This window comes from Trachurus trachurus (assembly GCF_905171665.1).
Source record: "Trachurus trachurus genome assembly, chromosome: 17".
Taxonomy (NCBI): Eukaryota; Metazoa; Chordata; class Actinopteri; order Carangiformes; family Carangidae; genus Trachurus; species Trachurus trachurus.
The window spans coordinates 30,273,288-30,288,673 of NC_139900.1; the positions used below are offsets into that span (position 1 = coordinate 30,273,288).

General features: G+C 40.9%; 2 protein-coding genes across 3 annotated transcripts; one reads left to right on the forward strand and one right to left on the reverse strand.

Annotated features, from left to right (window-relative positions):
• Positions 1-268: 268 nt before the first annotated feature.
• ss18 (SS18 subunit of BAF chromatin remodeling complex) lies at positions 269-9,096 on the reverse strand. 2 transcript variants are annotated; one of them, XM_083991530.1, is made up of 10 exons: positions 8,922-9,096; positions 8,365-8,441; positions 8,179-8,263; positions 7,299-7,455; positions 6,278-6,508; positions 5,946-6,116; positions 3,779-3,901; positions 1,861-1,991; positions 1,358-1,420; positions 269-637 (listed from the first exon to the last, which is right to left on the reverse strand). In XM_083991530.1, the coding sequence occupies exons 1-9, from the start codon at positions 8,988-8,990 to the stop codon at positions 1,403-1,405; spliced, it is 1,062 nt and encodes a 353-aa protein (XP_083847656.1). In that variant the 5' UTR covers positions 8,991-9,096; the 3' UTR covers positions 269-637; positions 1,358-1,402. The 2 variants fall into 2 exon arrangements, with proteins under 2 accessions (XP_083847656.1, XP_083847655.1); XM_083991529.1 differs by lacking the exon at positions 1,358-1,420.
• A 640-nt stretch (positions 9,097-9,736) lies between these two features.
• Positions 9,737-13,643, forward strand: psma8 (proteasome 20S subunit alpha 8). The gene is made up of 7 exons (XM_083990853.1): positions 9,737-9,956; positions 11,120-11,246; positions 11,491-11,615; positions 11,762-11,884; positions 12,000-12,119; positions 13,149-13,211; positions 13,305-13,643. The coding sequence occupies exons 1-7, from the start codon at positions 9,855-9,857 to the stop codon at positions 13,398-13,400; spliced, it is 756 nt and encodes a 251-aa protein (XP_083846979.1). The 5' UTR covers positions 9,737-9,854; the 3' UTR covers positions 13,401-13,643.
• The last annotated feature ends 1,743 nt before the right edge of the window (positions 13,644-15,386 follow it).

The window sequence follows — 15,386 nt, forward strand, 5'->3', positions numbered from 1 at the left end:
ATAAACAACACAGCTTTAGTACTAGTTTCCAATGTCTTATACAAAGTTAGCTTGGTCTAAAAAGCATAAAATATATTTTTACATCATCACATACATCAAGACATGTACCATGGCCTAGCAGGAAGTTCTTCTGGTGCATCATTTCAACTCCAAGCCCCCACACATTTCCCTACTGCTGGCATTATTGCTTCTTATGAATGGGGAGCTAAATGATAGAGAAACAATGCACCACAGTAGATTGAAACTGTACATTTAAATCATCTCTGATATCCAAAATTTTTGTTAGCTTTGTTTCACAATCTGCAATGCTGAAGGATAAGGCAGTTCCATTTTTAAGGCATTGCTGCTTTGAGACATACTGGACCAGAGGGCAATTCATGGACTTTGACATTATCGAGTTCATGGACATGATAAACAGAATACATTTTACAGGCATGGATAAGAGCCTAAAGAGGAAACGTATCTTGTATTTTTGAGTGTTGTATGTTTGTGTCTGAGAGAGAAATCTCAGTGAGCTGCAACCATCATTGAAGTCTGCCGAGCGGATGACCAGAGGTCAAAACTCAGACAGAGATCAGAGCAGAGCTGTGTGGGTTGCTGTGACCATCTCTCATTGCTGGTAATTTCCATACTGGCCCTGTGGAGAGAAATGTGACAGACACGTGTTACTCACCTTCTCAGAAATGCAAAGTAAAAGCTTTTATTCTCAGATCTCAATAGGGTGCAAACAGACATCTGTGGTTTCAACCATATCGTACTGCAAACCGTGATTTATGGCTGCATTTGCTGGTATTGACCAGCAGGTGGCAGCATGGCCTCACAACTTGTGAGGCTCTAAATTCTAACTTGATACCTCAGGTTTCAGCAGCAGCATGGCTGAGGACAATATTCCATATCAAATAGTGGACACTAATTTCAAGTGAGACAAATTCAGTGTGAGAACAGTAGTAATTGATGCATATCTAAACAGGGGTCGAAGTATGTGTTTTGCAATTAATGGAAACAAATTTGGGATTATCTAACAGTCTGATATACAAAATACATTTGACAGTTTTATCATAAGCAAAAAATTTGCAGAGATTTAAGGAAACAGCTCCAGCAGGTAGGCTGTCTCACTGCAAATTAAGCATGCTGTGTTTCTGGACCTCGTGACTTAGATTTCGACCCCTGGTTACCAACAAATCAAAAGAGAGAGAAAAAAAAGAAAGAAAGCAAAGAGGAAAACTTAAGAAAAAAAGGAGAAAGATGGAAGAAGGATAGAGACAAAAGAGACAGAAGAAACATAACAAATGCAAATTAAGGCTATAGGTGGTCAAACGTCTAGATTGGACGTTGAGGTCTTCACAGCAACCATTACCTTTGCTTCTTACAGAGCTAGTCAGGGGTTCAAATCCCCGGGTCTTTATTTCCTCATGTGCCCCTGAATATTCAAAGATAAAGATATCAAAGTGGAGCTGTGGTCCCCACATAAGACCACAGGAAATACAGGGCAACAAATAGATCTCCCTGTAAACACTAGAGCAGACTGCATCAAGTTTAAGGAAGAATCCTCTTAAAGCCCTCATATTTCACTGGTATGGCATACCACATTAGCCAGGACATGTAACTAAGACTCAGGTTAACAAGTGAAAGACAGTTGTAACACATACACTCTTTTGGGAAGAACAGAATTAACCCGCAATATGATGACAGCATGCACGACATGTTACCTTTTAAACTTTACCTTCTAGCTAAATCACTCACATTCATCAAACTACACAACATATACAACTAAGTCTGGCAATAAGCATAATTAGGGACAACCTATGACCGATGTCTAGACAAGTCTCAGTGACTGTCCAGTGTTGTGGGTATACTCACCTGGTCATAACCGTAAGGGCGTTGCTGCTGGCCCTGTGGGGGTCCAGGTTGAGGAGGGCGATAGCCTCCGTACTGCTGTCCCTGCCCCTGAGGATAGTTGGGGTACTGTCCTGGGGCACTTTGGGAGGGACCTATGACATACATTGAGAACAAAATGTAACATTACGTATGCTTGACAACCTTGAGTAAACCTAAAAACATTTTTAAATGTTGAGTGCAGTCAACAAAAACTCTGAACTAAGTTGCTTCTCATCATCAGTGTGTCTTGTTTCTGACAGCACATGGATGCTGATCACACTGCGCCGTTTCTTTTGAATCCAGGAGAGGTACGTCTAAAAACTTGGTAATGTAGACCAAAAAAAAAATACAACCACCAATACTTACCTTAGGCCTTAATCCACCCATATGATCAGTTCCAGTTTAAATATGAAAGCATTTGCATGCAGTCATAAACCAATCTGTGCCCGAGCAGGAGGATTTTTCACATATGCATATCATATTGTGATTATTCTACCACAGGTCTTGTTACCTGCTAGGAAACAGGTGGGGCAATACAACTTTAGAGTCAAAGAAAGCAGCCAAGTATAAAAATGACCCAAGTTTTGCTCATTAACTGCTTCAGTTTTCTACTTGTTACTCTGAGAACTCTGGGGAATCCCTGTTAGTTTACTATCACTAATGGGCTGCAATAAAAAAAGCTGATGGATGACAAAGGGAGGATGTGGATATGTCAGACCCATTTGTTTAGGCTGCCTCCACAACGCCTGACTCAGTAATGAATGAGAATGAGTGAATCAGGTTGGAGCCAGGCGATGGTTCCCTAATGCAAGGAGACATCAAGGAGATTCTGTTGGTCTTCATTAGAGGAGCAGGCTTCATTAAAAAAAATAGGGGGAAAAAAAATTCACTTCATCAGCCCCCATACGCTGTAACTATCTATGCAGGCGCTGAGAAGGACCGAGCAAAGCTTGACAGGGGCTAGAGTCAAATGAGGCCCACGCAGCATCGTTAGTTGCTCATAATGCCTTATACTGTTGAGCATAACCTTGTGGGGGTCTGTGAGAGAAAGCATGTGTGTGTGCCAGATGGATCTCACCTCACAGCCTCTGCCTCTCTGCTAGCTCATTACTAACATGATCTCTGGCTCAGACGGAGGGTGAGTGATGGAAAGTTCCAGTGAAAAATGAGACAAGGGAAAAAAGCCTAAAGAGCTGTAAGAACACCAATACTTATAATGCAAGTCCAACACTTTCTAAAATGTTCTAGACTTTATTAATTGTTGTAAAATGGTTAAATCTCTGAGCCACTGCCTTTATGTTAATACCTGAAAGTTAGAAAGTAAAGATCATGAAGAGCTGTGAGTAAATTACAAACATTTCCAGTATGTGATTAGTGCCATTTGTAGCTTGCCTTTTCTGTCATGAACTCCAAAGTATGGTGACTGTTAACCGTCTTAAAATGTTTCCACAAAGCCATTTAAAAAAATGTTACAATAATTTATTAACATATTGCTTAGCTTTTTATTCAAAGCGCTAAAATGCAGGGAGTTCAAAAACGTTTGGCTGGTTATTGACACACACTTTGCCCAGTTTCTGTACCCATCAGCCAAAGCTCCTCTTGCATTCCCTCAGAACAGAGTGTCATATCAAACTGAGGCACCAGGAGAAATGCAATGTGGTGCCAAACACCATTAATGATTAAAGTTCTCCTCGATTAAGCTCCTAACCATTCATTAAGGTGGTCCTGTACCTCTTTGCTCTTCATGTCTTCTTGACATGCATTTGGTACTGTCATATTCTGAAGGGCCAGTTACCTCCAACTCATGCGGGAGGAATTATTATTCGGAGGCAAATAAGACAGCCCAAGAGAGCCGATAGTGCCTCCTACAGGAAAAGTGTGTTGCTCCTTGAAAACTCACCGTAACCCTGCTGCTGTGGTGGGTAGCCCTGTTGACCTGGGTACTGCTGCTGAGGAGGGTAACCCTGCTGCTGCGGAGGGCCTTGCTGGTATGCTTCCTGCTGCTGGCCATACTGGGCATTACCTTCAGGGGAGGGGCAATGACAGTCAATGTGAGCAGTATGTCGACAACTTCAGCACAAAGGCAAACGCAGACAGGGAGACACTGAATGAAGGACCATCTCTTTGCCGTTTCATTGGAGATCAATTTCCCATCAGTTTCACATAGTTCTCTTCAGATGCACCTTTAATTGCAACAATTGACTGCTATATACAGCCATCCAAAAACAAACCAATACTGGTATCATAACCAATTCCAATGTAAATTATAAATATTGTCATGAAGACAGTCAAGTACAAGTCAAGAGAAGAATGTTGATTTGCATATCTGAGCAAGCTCTGACTGCTTTAATTCCCAGTCAGTGTCCAGCAACACTTCAAGTATCAGGTAATGTATTAAGTGCAAGTTGGTGTTTAAAAATTGAGTTTTTTGCTACTTCTCTATTGTAAATATTTTTAAAATCAGACGATAGATTCTAATTATATACAAAAAACGTTGTCTGAATTTTCACAAATGAACCAATCAGATTATGTTAAAAAGATCCTTTTCATCATACTGTGTTATGAGGAATTCAAATACAGCCTACCATTGTCTTGATCAGGATATAGTAGCTGCAAACTGTAATCATTTTGACATAGAAACATAGCTAACTTAATACAATACGTTTTTTTCAAGTATTGCTTTGACATTTGAAGCAGTAGAGATAATCTCAGTGGGACAAGATGAAATTGATCATATTATTGAAGAGTTCAGAGATGCACAATATACTGCAGTGTCGTGGTAACAGCAGTTTCTTTGAGACAGCTGTGGTTTTTTTTTCTTCATTTCAAAAAAAAGGAAAAGGAAAAAAAAGGAGAACACTTGTGTTTGAAAGGTCAAAAGGGAAAACAGTGTAGTCAGAAGAGGGGAAAAATAAAACAAACAACAAAAAAGTAAATGTTAATTGGACAAAGGAAGAAAAGGAGTTGTTGAATGTGAATCTGTAATCTTTCAGTGTGCTACTCAGTGCTACTCTGTGATAATATGTAATTATATCACCCTGAAACACACCAGATGGAGAAAACTGGCAGCGTGTCCACTGTCACATTAAGGGGATAATGTAGAGGAAGCGTAATTATTAAAAAAAGAGAGGGAGATCAAAAGAATTGGTGATTTTAAGGTCACCAGCACTGCTCTTCTACAAATCACAGGGATCACTGATTTGATCAATAAAGGCAGTCTGGTTCATTTCAGTAGAAACTGAAACATAAAAAAAAAAGGCATCACATGTGGCAGTATGAAGGGTGAGCATGTTACCTTTTCTCCAACGTTGGTACAGCTTTGACTACTAAAACTCACACAAGACTGACCCTGACTTTTCTTTCACACCACAGGTAGCAAACCAACTGGGACTAGGGGATGTCATTACCAGACTGGGTGCTAACTCCTGCACAGACTGCTGCACCTTTAGGGATTATGGTGCACTCTGGTATACAGATGTTTCCTAAAAATCAAATACCATTTTCCTTTTTCTTTTTTTTTTAGAGCCCAAAGTCACTTTGATTTCCCAGAAAATAATGAAGAAACTGAAATTTTGCCTCCGTCACAGTCTCTTTGCATCATTTGTGTTTTAACACAACTCCTGGGTTCACTTTTTGTTGGGTTTCTCCAAGCGACTGGAGGGTTCTCCTACCTTCTGAGGCTCCCTGTCCTGCGTGACTGTACTGGTCCCCATAGTAGTCTTCCTGCCCTGGGTACTGCTGAGGGGGTCCTACATACACATACACACAACATACACACAAGTAGATTCAAGGTGTTGTTGGATCGGTTGTGTGAGGGGAAGAGCAGAGAGGATGGAGTCCTTGCCGCTAGTTCTTGTTAGAAAGCTTTCCTTTTGTTCACTCGACTAATTTTATGATTGGAGGCTTTAGGTCACATCTTTAGTCATCAAGATGTCTGTGGGCTACAGAGGTGGAAATAAAGGAAATTGAGAGGAACAATAGTAAGAAATGCAGGAGGGAGGGTTAGGGAGAAGAAAAACCAACACTCACAACTTGCACACTGGACAGACACACTCTGAGGGGTATACCTTGCTGGGGAGGTCTGTAAGGTGGCATTGGCCTCTGCCCCATGACATGGTTCCCTTGGTTCACCTGGCCCATCATGCCCATTGGGTTCTGTTGTCCTTGGTAGTGCTGTCCACCACCGCCAGGGGGCATGTTGTACTGCTGGGAAGGAGGCTGCTGGTGCATCATGGGGCCTGTAGTACGCCAGCAAAGAGTTAACTTCTCAAACTCTACTGGACAAGAAACCCATACAAGCTGCGCATAGATTTATCAAGTGTATGTAATGTACAGCCAGCACGGGGAAGGCAGGTGAGAATGCACATCAATGCCACCAAGTAGAAACGAGCTGTTTTACCTTGATTGGGCTGCATGTTCATGTTTGGCCGAGGCCCATAGTTTCCCATGGGTTGGCCTTGGGTCATGTTCATTTGGCTCTGAGCTGGCATGCCCTGGGAGGAAGGGACGGTGTGATTGTAGCCACCCATCGAGCCATGGCTGCTGGGGGGTATATTCATAGAGCCACTGGGCATGTTTGGGGGCTGGTTGGGGACTGGACCGGGACCTTGCATCGGCATGTGATTTGGCCCTGGAAAATAACAGCAGAGAATATTCATGACTGGCATCAAAAAGCAACCCACAATTATTTGTTTGACATATTTAAAGTGAACTGTAAGTGATCTGAAGTTCTGAAATGGCACAAAAAAAAAAAAAACTTGCCTGTACGTGTACGTCTTTAACAGTTCATTTGTGGTTGTATTTTATCTTAATATAATATTCATTGAGTGGGTAGTTAAGATGGAACAAAAAACTTGATGTTGAAGATGGAAACTCCTTCATTGTACAGGAGGTACAAAATTACTCCAAACTGGCACAGTGTACAAGTAATACTATAATACTGTCAGCCAGAATGTGTATTCTCTGTATAATATCCAAAAAAACAAAATGGCATTGGCTTCATTTTCTGCCTACCGATTATGTTCCCTTGACTTTTACCTTTTAGAAATTACAACAATTTTCGGGAAAAGCAATCAGTGCCATAGAAAAACAAAACAAGAAAAGAAAAACTCAATTTCAAGCAATCTATGTATTTTAGCACATATTGAAATATTAAATATGCAAACAAAAACCAAACAAAGCTCACATTAAAACAACCCATGATCGTTAAGGAAGAGAGCATAAGCATAATCAAATGGAGTACAAGTCCAAGACCACCAAAGCTGGCAAACGGGTGACATCATCCTTCAGCATAGCGACCTCCCTCACGGTTCTGTGGTGTTGCTAGGCAACCCAAGTGAGACAGGGACTGTGGGAGAAGAAGGGGAAAGAGAAAGAGAGACGAGGGAGGGATGTTTGGGATGGTGGGGGGGGTCACTTACCAGGCATCTGTCCATTCATCTGGTTCTGCATGTGTGGGGCTGGAGGGCCACCGCTGACCATACCCTCAGAGGGCATGTTGTGGCCATGAGGAGGCTGAGGAGGGGGTCCACTTTGGTTCATCCCACCAGGGCCCATAGGCATGTTTTGAGTGGGCGGCTGCAGGCACACAGCACAGACACAAAAACACACATCAGCTGGCTAGAAACACATCTGAGTCTGTGCCACTCATAGGAGAAAACTCAAAAAGAAAAAAAAATCAGGACGTCTGAGATTTTAAAAGATAGTGCACATTCAAAATGGAATAATAGTCATATAGTACTTGGTAACATAATCACTGCATAAAGTAGGCCTACAGTTAATTAAGACAAAGCTAGAGACCATTGAGGACTACTAAAGGCAAGAATCCCACAGGTGGAACAATCCGGTGACATACTATTATTAATATTAACTAATTACGGTAATAGTAACACTAATCTGTGCAATTCCAGTTTTACATAAATTTGGTTAGCAACCCAAAACAAATACTTAAGTAAAGTGGGCCAATCCCCCAAAATTCTTGGTTGCACGTATTTCATGAAGCTGTTGCAAGAAACCTTTTTCTAATATTAACTGAAATATACATAGGCTGCTACACCTTTCTCTGTTAGTGACCAAAATAACAATTTAAAAAAACATAGTAATATTATCCTGATTTCTACATTCAATGTAACTATTTTTCTTTTCTCATACTTTTGGCTCACCACATTGTTCACCCCAATTGTTTCTCAAACTGCATATTCTAATACAAGAGCTCAATATTAACAACCATATAAGGCAAAGAAGTCACGCTGTTGTTTACAATTCACTCACTGAAAACGATCAGCAAGGGCCAATACTCACAGCAGGGAGGAGAGACTGCATGTTCTGATTGGAGTCTGCTATCGTGGCAAGGTAAACTAAATTTCTGTGCAGCATCTGTTGATACCTGGGCAGGTGGACAGTCATCATTACACATTTTTGAGTCAATATGAACTTTTAAAAAGACTGTAACGTAGAGGCAAGAAATATATTTTCTTTACAACTTACTGTGAACACTCTGCGGTTTTGCCTTTACTCTGGAAGTCCATTATGCACTGGATCAGCTGGTTGTTTTCGTCAAGTAACTGCAAAAGTAAACGCACAGATTTATATTACGTTTTATGTTCTACGTGAAAACAAGTCATATAGAGTTCGTGAGACTGTGTAATTTAATGAGGTTACTCCTTTGCTTTCTGATAATTTCAAAAGAACGGGGAGGATGAGAGGAGGGGGGGCGGCGTTTTTGTTAAATATGAGTGTGCGTTTCTAGCTAACAAAAGACGCGTCTTGCTAGCTAGCTCTCCCCAGCTAACAAAACCGCAGGCCTCCATTCATTTGAAATACAATTCTGCGTTATTGTGGCAAATCGACCGAAGACACATTGTCTACACATGGCGCTCTGACTCCAGAGAGGTTCATATTCACCGCGCTTTGACCCTGCAACATTGTTCCCGATCTATTCACAGTTGGACTTGGATGGGCACTGCTACATTGATTAGCTCGGAGGCTAGCAGCGGCTCCTACTACAGCCTCCATTCTGCGACGCGCTAAAAAAGATGAATTACCTTTTGTATTCCGGCGGGTGTTATATCACCCTTCCCACGCTGCCTGTGAGGTGCAAACGCCACCGACATGGTGATATTCTATAAAACGAAAGGGGGACTCGAGCATAAAAGTCAAAAGTAGCTAACACACTTAACAAATCGGGAGAACTCAGATCAAACAGTTCAGAATAGGATGCTATTTTGTAATGCGGCGGTCCGTTTTCGGGGGGGATGCAGCACATTAAATAATATCGTCAATTAGTATTGTTTGTTTTGACCACGCAGGAATGTGTGATTTTTAAATTCAATAAACATATAATGTACTATTACACACAAATGTATTAATTTACCTGGAAGCACATACAGTTGGACTTCGTGGAATTGCAATTCCTCCTGTTTTTCAGATAGTAGTACAGTCTAGCTTTAGTCAGAAAGGCCACGGGAAATGGACTGCTCTAAGAAAAGGGGGAAACACAGACAGAGCCTCAACGTGTATCATAGACTGTATATAAAAAATATAGATAGTTATACATAAATTAGACAATATTAATGCCGTTGCTCATAGTTTGAGGCAATACGAGCCTATAACTAAATTTACTATTCATAGTCTCATGTGTTTACCCACATTGTATCGTCATTCTACTTTGCCTAGGAACAAAGCAAATGAAAGTTAATTACATTTGTATATTGAATGCATTTTTGTGCGTTTATTTGCGGAGGGAATATATTTATTTCGCCGAACACTTGCACTAAATTAAAAAAAACAGCATTTTTTCTGTTAAAGCCATTACAACTTTCTTCTAGAGTTGGTATCGCCCGAGTTCAGAGGTCTTGCACATGCGCAGTGTTCAACACACGGCAGCATCCTAGCCTGAGCTGTTTGATGCTAACTAGCTGAATCATTTAGTGGAAGTCTCCCCTTTTTCCTTTTGATTGTACTTTTCTTGCAGTGCAATGGCGGCAAGATATGACAGAGCTATTACAGTCTTTTCTCCCGATGGGCATCTCTTCCAAGTGGAATATGCACAAGAAGCCGTAAAGAAAGGCTCCACAGCGGTAAGTCCAGAGATGAAACTATGGAAGCGGCAGTTAGCTAACAAGCTAAGCTAGTAGGTAGCAGCCACTCGTTTACTGATGTATTTAACTAACTTCGTTGATTCACACGGTGCTTTGCAGTCAAGTGTTGCGATTGTTTTTATGGCCTCGTTGGATAGCGTCTCTCCAACTTCCTCATGTACAAAATGAAAGATTAATCGGGTATTGTAAAAGGAAAGAGTTACCATTAGCAAAGCGTATTGTCGCTGTGTCACTCTGACAATAGTTTCATTTTCGATGTGATAACTTACTGTCTAATATCGCCAGAGACATTATTCACGTGGTTACCAAAGTTAGTTTTTGATGTACACATTACACGACATAACGTTATATTCACAATATTTCAGGGTTATGTCCAATCTTTTGCTCACACGATAATTCCTTGGCACGAAATGGCACTTAAAGTGCACTTAAGTCGTAAGATATCTTACCAATCTTTAAGTTGGTTTAATCATTCAAATTGCAGGTGGCCATATAGACAAAACTTACCCTAATAGAAAGTTCAGGAAGGATAATAGTGTGACTCGCGTATTTGCGCGCATTCGCGTTATTAATGACCCCAAACTGTCAAACCTCCCAAGTGTGTGGAGCAAGGAACAACTATTGGCTTGTGTAGAAAATCTATTAAAGGGGAGCTGAGCTTCTGTTGATTCAATTTGATGAAATAGTAGCCTAATAACAATCAAAATACCCCCTGTCAAACTTTAGGCCTGAATTAGCTTTGCCTGTAAGTACTACCGTAAGAGCAGAGCAAGGGATTACTGGTCTCTCTGCTTAATTGATCAATTTTATGTTGAAATTGCTGATTGGTTTACATTTCCCTTACTATTTTCATACCATAACAATAAACTAATAGCTGCCACTATGACCCCATAAGGAGCACTAATCAAAATGCTAGAGTTTCTTAAGCCTGTTTTGAAGAAATGTGTGTACAAATTTGTACATGGGATGTTCTGAGGAACCCAGAACCCCTAGATATACCATTGCCCCCCCCCCCCTCCCTGATTTGTAGAAGGACCTCAGTCTGTTAAATCAGTTGAATTGCAATTCTGGATATATTTTCTGTACACTAACAATCACTAACCCAATGGGATTGAAACAATTTTGATTTGCATTCTCTGCAGGTGGGGATCAGAGGCAAAGACATCGTTGTCCTTGGTGTTGAGAAGAAATCTGTAGCAAAGTTGCAGGAGGAAAGGACTGTCCGCAAGATATGTGCCCTGGATGAGCATGTCTGCATGGCATTTGCAGGTAACTCAATAAAAATAATCTTATGCAATAAATGAATACTACCTTATTTAAGTAATATTGCACTACATCTAGTATTATGTTGTCACAGCTCAGCTTGGTCTGTCAGAACATTCACTTGTGACAAACACTACATCGCTGCAGAGAGATCAATGTTATATAGTAGGATTTTTACTGGATGTAAATTTTCTGTTGTATTTTCTTTGCATATTATGTAGCCATTTAACCTATTTTAATTATTTTTAAGGTCTGACAGCAGATGCCCGTATCGTGATAAACAGAGCTCGGGTTGAGTGCCAGAGCCACAGGCTAACTGTTGAGGACCCAGTCACAGTGGAATACATCACACGCTACATAGCCACACTCAAACAGGTATTTAATCTTCTTACAATTTGTTTGTTGTTTGCTATAAATTTACTTAAAAGAATCTGTAAGTTTTCACATTCAGCGGGAAAGCACATTCATTTCAACTCATAAATGACCGATAACATCAATCTGTTTATTGGTCATATTTGCAGCGCTACACTCAAAGCAATGGGCGCAGACCATTTGGCATCTCTGCGTTAATTGTTGGCTTTGACTACGATGGAACTCCGAGGCTGTATCAGACAGACCCGTCAGGAACCTACCATGCCTGGAAGGTCAGTGAGTTTGCTCTTTGTACTTTACTTTGTTCTCAGTATGAGACTGATTATTAATTGATTTTTTTCCCCCTTTTGTTGTTGTTGTTGTTGTTGTTGTTGATAAAAAAATTAGGCAAACGCCATCGGCCGTAGTGCAAAGACTGTGAGGGAGTTCTTGGAGAAGAATTACACAGACGAAGCCATTGCTGGGGACAATGAGGCAATCAAGTTGGCCATCAAAGCCTTGCTTGAGGTAAGGTCAGATTTAGTGTTTGCATTGACATACGGTATTTGACAACTTGTCATTAACGACACATACTGAAACTGAATAATTGCAATGCTGTTTTACGATAGGATAACCCTATTGCCATACATATATGTTCCAAAGGCATTTTTATGTAGAGCATATCACAAATAAGACAGGATGTAAATGTGAAAAACTAGCTGGAGAAATTGTCGCCTCCAATGTCATTACACCTACCACAGTGAATTTAATCCTGTCTTTATCATAGAGCACCACCTGCTGCCAGGTGTGAACCATAAAGTGATGCGCCAGAATCGTTACCATGTGTGACTTGGTGCTCTGCAGAACCTGCAGATTTTTGCAAGAAACCTGCAAATGAAATAATGCTGTTCAGTAGACAGCGCTACATGTGTGCTACCACATTCTGTGATAATAAGTAAGGTGTGTTGTAAATTAACTGCTGTCAAAAAGGAAAGGCAAGGCAAGTTCATTTGTCTAGCCCATTTTTACAAACAGTTTGTCTCAAAGGGCTTCACACAGCATCATGACAACATCCTCTGCCCTTTGACCCTCACATCGACTGAAGAAAAACTCCAAGAAAACCCTTAACAGCAAAAAAAACAGGAGAAACCTCAGGTTGATCCACAGAGGAGGGATCCCTCACCCAGGGCGGGCAGATGTGCAGTAGACTTTGTGTACAGACAAGAAAACAATTTACAACATGGAATAAGAAAAAACATTGAAATGAAATTGTTCAGTTAACAAGAGCTGATGAAGGCAGCTTCTGGTGGGCAGGCTGGGCCATATACAGGAAAAGCGGGGACAGAAGGACAGCTTAATGGGGCACTTAATGTTAAAGGACCAAGTTAAACTCTTATAACAAATTGAAAGTCACCCACAGAAATCAATGACTTCATTTGCTGGAATTAATTGCACAAAAAACGTCCTCAAAATGTGGCACAGCTGCTTAACATGGACTTGGTCTGTATATTCTGATTTACTGGGATGTGTCTAAGTAAACTGTGTGTTTTGTCACAGGTCGTCCAGTCAGGAGGAAAGAATATTGAACTTGCTGTTATCAGACGGAATCAGCCATTGAAGGTGATCTGCTTCATATTATACTTGCCTTCTTAATTTCTTCCCTCTCTTGTTTTTTTTTTTGGGCTAATTATTTATTTTCTTGGATGTTTGCAGATTTTGGAATCCAAGGAAATTGAGACCCTGGTGGCTGAGATCGAGAAGGAGAAAGAGGAAGAGGCAGAGAAGAAGAAGCAGAAAAAATCCACCTAAAGCAGTTAACCAAGAGTTTTTCCTTATTGCACTTGAATGACAATAGCATATTTGGGTTGCAAATGTTAGTATGTTCCAGAGGGGGTTACACTTATTTACAGCTCTGATGGTGATGAATCTCAAACATGGGAGAAAACCATTTGTAATTTTCACAACCACAATGCAACTAAGTATCCAATCTAATAAAAGCTAACCTGTTTGTAGCATGTGTTATTGTCATTTATAAAAGGAGTTTGTAAACAATCTGTTGTCTTTACTAGATGGTGTTTACTCATAAGGCCAAGTAATAATTGTCATCACTAGAGACGCACTGACCGGTTTCCTCAAGATGAGAGTGAAGGGACTTATTGATTATCTTACTGCAAAGAAAGTAGTGTGATAAAGATAAGTACAGTTTAAAACGGCACCGGCGGCAGTGTAGTGTGGCTATAAACGGCAGTGTTTTTCATTTATCAGCATTCTGTGGCACAGACCTGGAATTGCAGGGGGGGGGGGGGGAAAGGTAGCTCAGATTGCTTTATAAAGTGCTCACCTCTCCCTCAGTCATTTAAAACAAATTAGCAATGAGCGAATGAAGTGTCTAATGGTGGCCCAACGAGACCCCTTTTTTGCCTCTCCTTTTTTATTTCACCCTAAATTCGCTTATCAAGCAACCACTGCTCTGAATTCTCAACGACACAATTATGGCCGGCGGTGTGGTAGGGCTGCTTAATGGGATCCTGGCCTCAGACCCCAGTGGGAACTTTCAGTGACTTTAATCTGGAGCCCTTTGAAAAGTTGTGCCGTGCTGTGCTGAAGAGCCCCGGGGGTTCCCTCTGACTCTCACCAAAGACATAATGGTGAATGGTAAAGTCCTTCATTTAGAGTCATCTCCCCAAGCCAGGATTTCCTGAGTGGGTGCCCTGGCTGCCTTGACTAGAGCAATTGCACTTTGTCTGCAATTTGTCTTGTTTGTGAGTCTTACAGGTTGGTGTTTAGGCTGATGTCAGAGGATCAATTAAGCCTCTTAATAATACATCCTATACACGGTGTCACTAAGTCCTGGTAGGAAAATGTAAGATAGGGTTTATGTGACTCACTCTTAGCCCTTTTCATTCATACACTAATTGCCACACTAATGCATTTGAAGTCAGAGTTGGATATTATCACTATGCTGTCACAGTTACCTGTTTGTTGGTATAGGTAGTCTCTCTTAAAGTTTATGCTGGCTAATCCTCTGGCTACATAGGTTATCTGATCCATCTTGTCAATAGAGCAAGAGCAGCTTATTCTGTGTTGCAGCTTTTGAACTGCTTGTGGGAAGAGTTTTCTTTTTCTTTCTTTCTTTTTATTTTTTTTTCTTTCCCTTTTTTTTTTTTTGCTGGCATTGTTGTTGCCCATAATCAGCGCTACTGTGCCTCAGGAAAAAGTCCATCTCTCTCATCACTGGCTGCTGCTCATCATTAATGCAGAAAATAATGGCTTCACCAGAGGTCATCGGCGGAGGAACGAGGCCTGAGGACATGTACTCTCCAAGCAAGAATGCACACTGCTGCGGGCTGTCGACTGAGTGCATTGTTTGTATGCACACACACACAGCTCACAGGCCAATTGCACATACGCATAGCAAAGAGTGTATTAATGTGAACACACAACAGATTTTTTAAAACAGTGCCCGCATCTCTTTTTCTCTTGATCTGTCATGCACATGCACTTTAGGCAAAGGGTGTTCTCATGTTGTGGTTATTATAGAACAAAATGCTGGGTAAAAATACTCCTCATGTTCACATATGTGGTTGTATCTAACGTCAATAGTCTGACCTTTTTTCTTTTTTTTAAACAATATCCATTAGTCTCCTCTCTAGCTGATTTCCAAGTCACAGGCAGATTTCACTTTGAGGATCTACATTTTTGTCATTCTAATGTGCCACCCTGTGGCCATATTTTAAAGTATGCCCCTCCTGGGATGTTTAAAATTTGTCAGTGCAGAATGACCTTAGGTCCAAA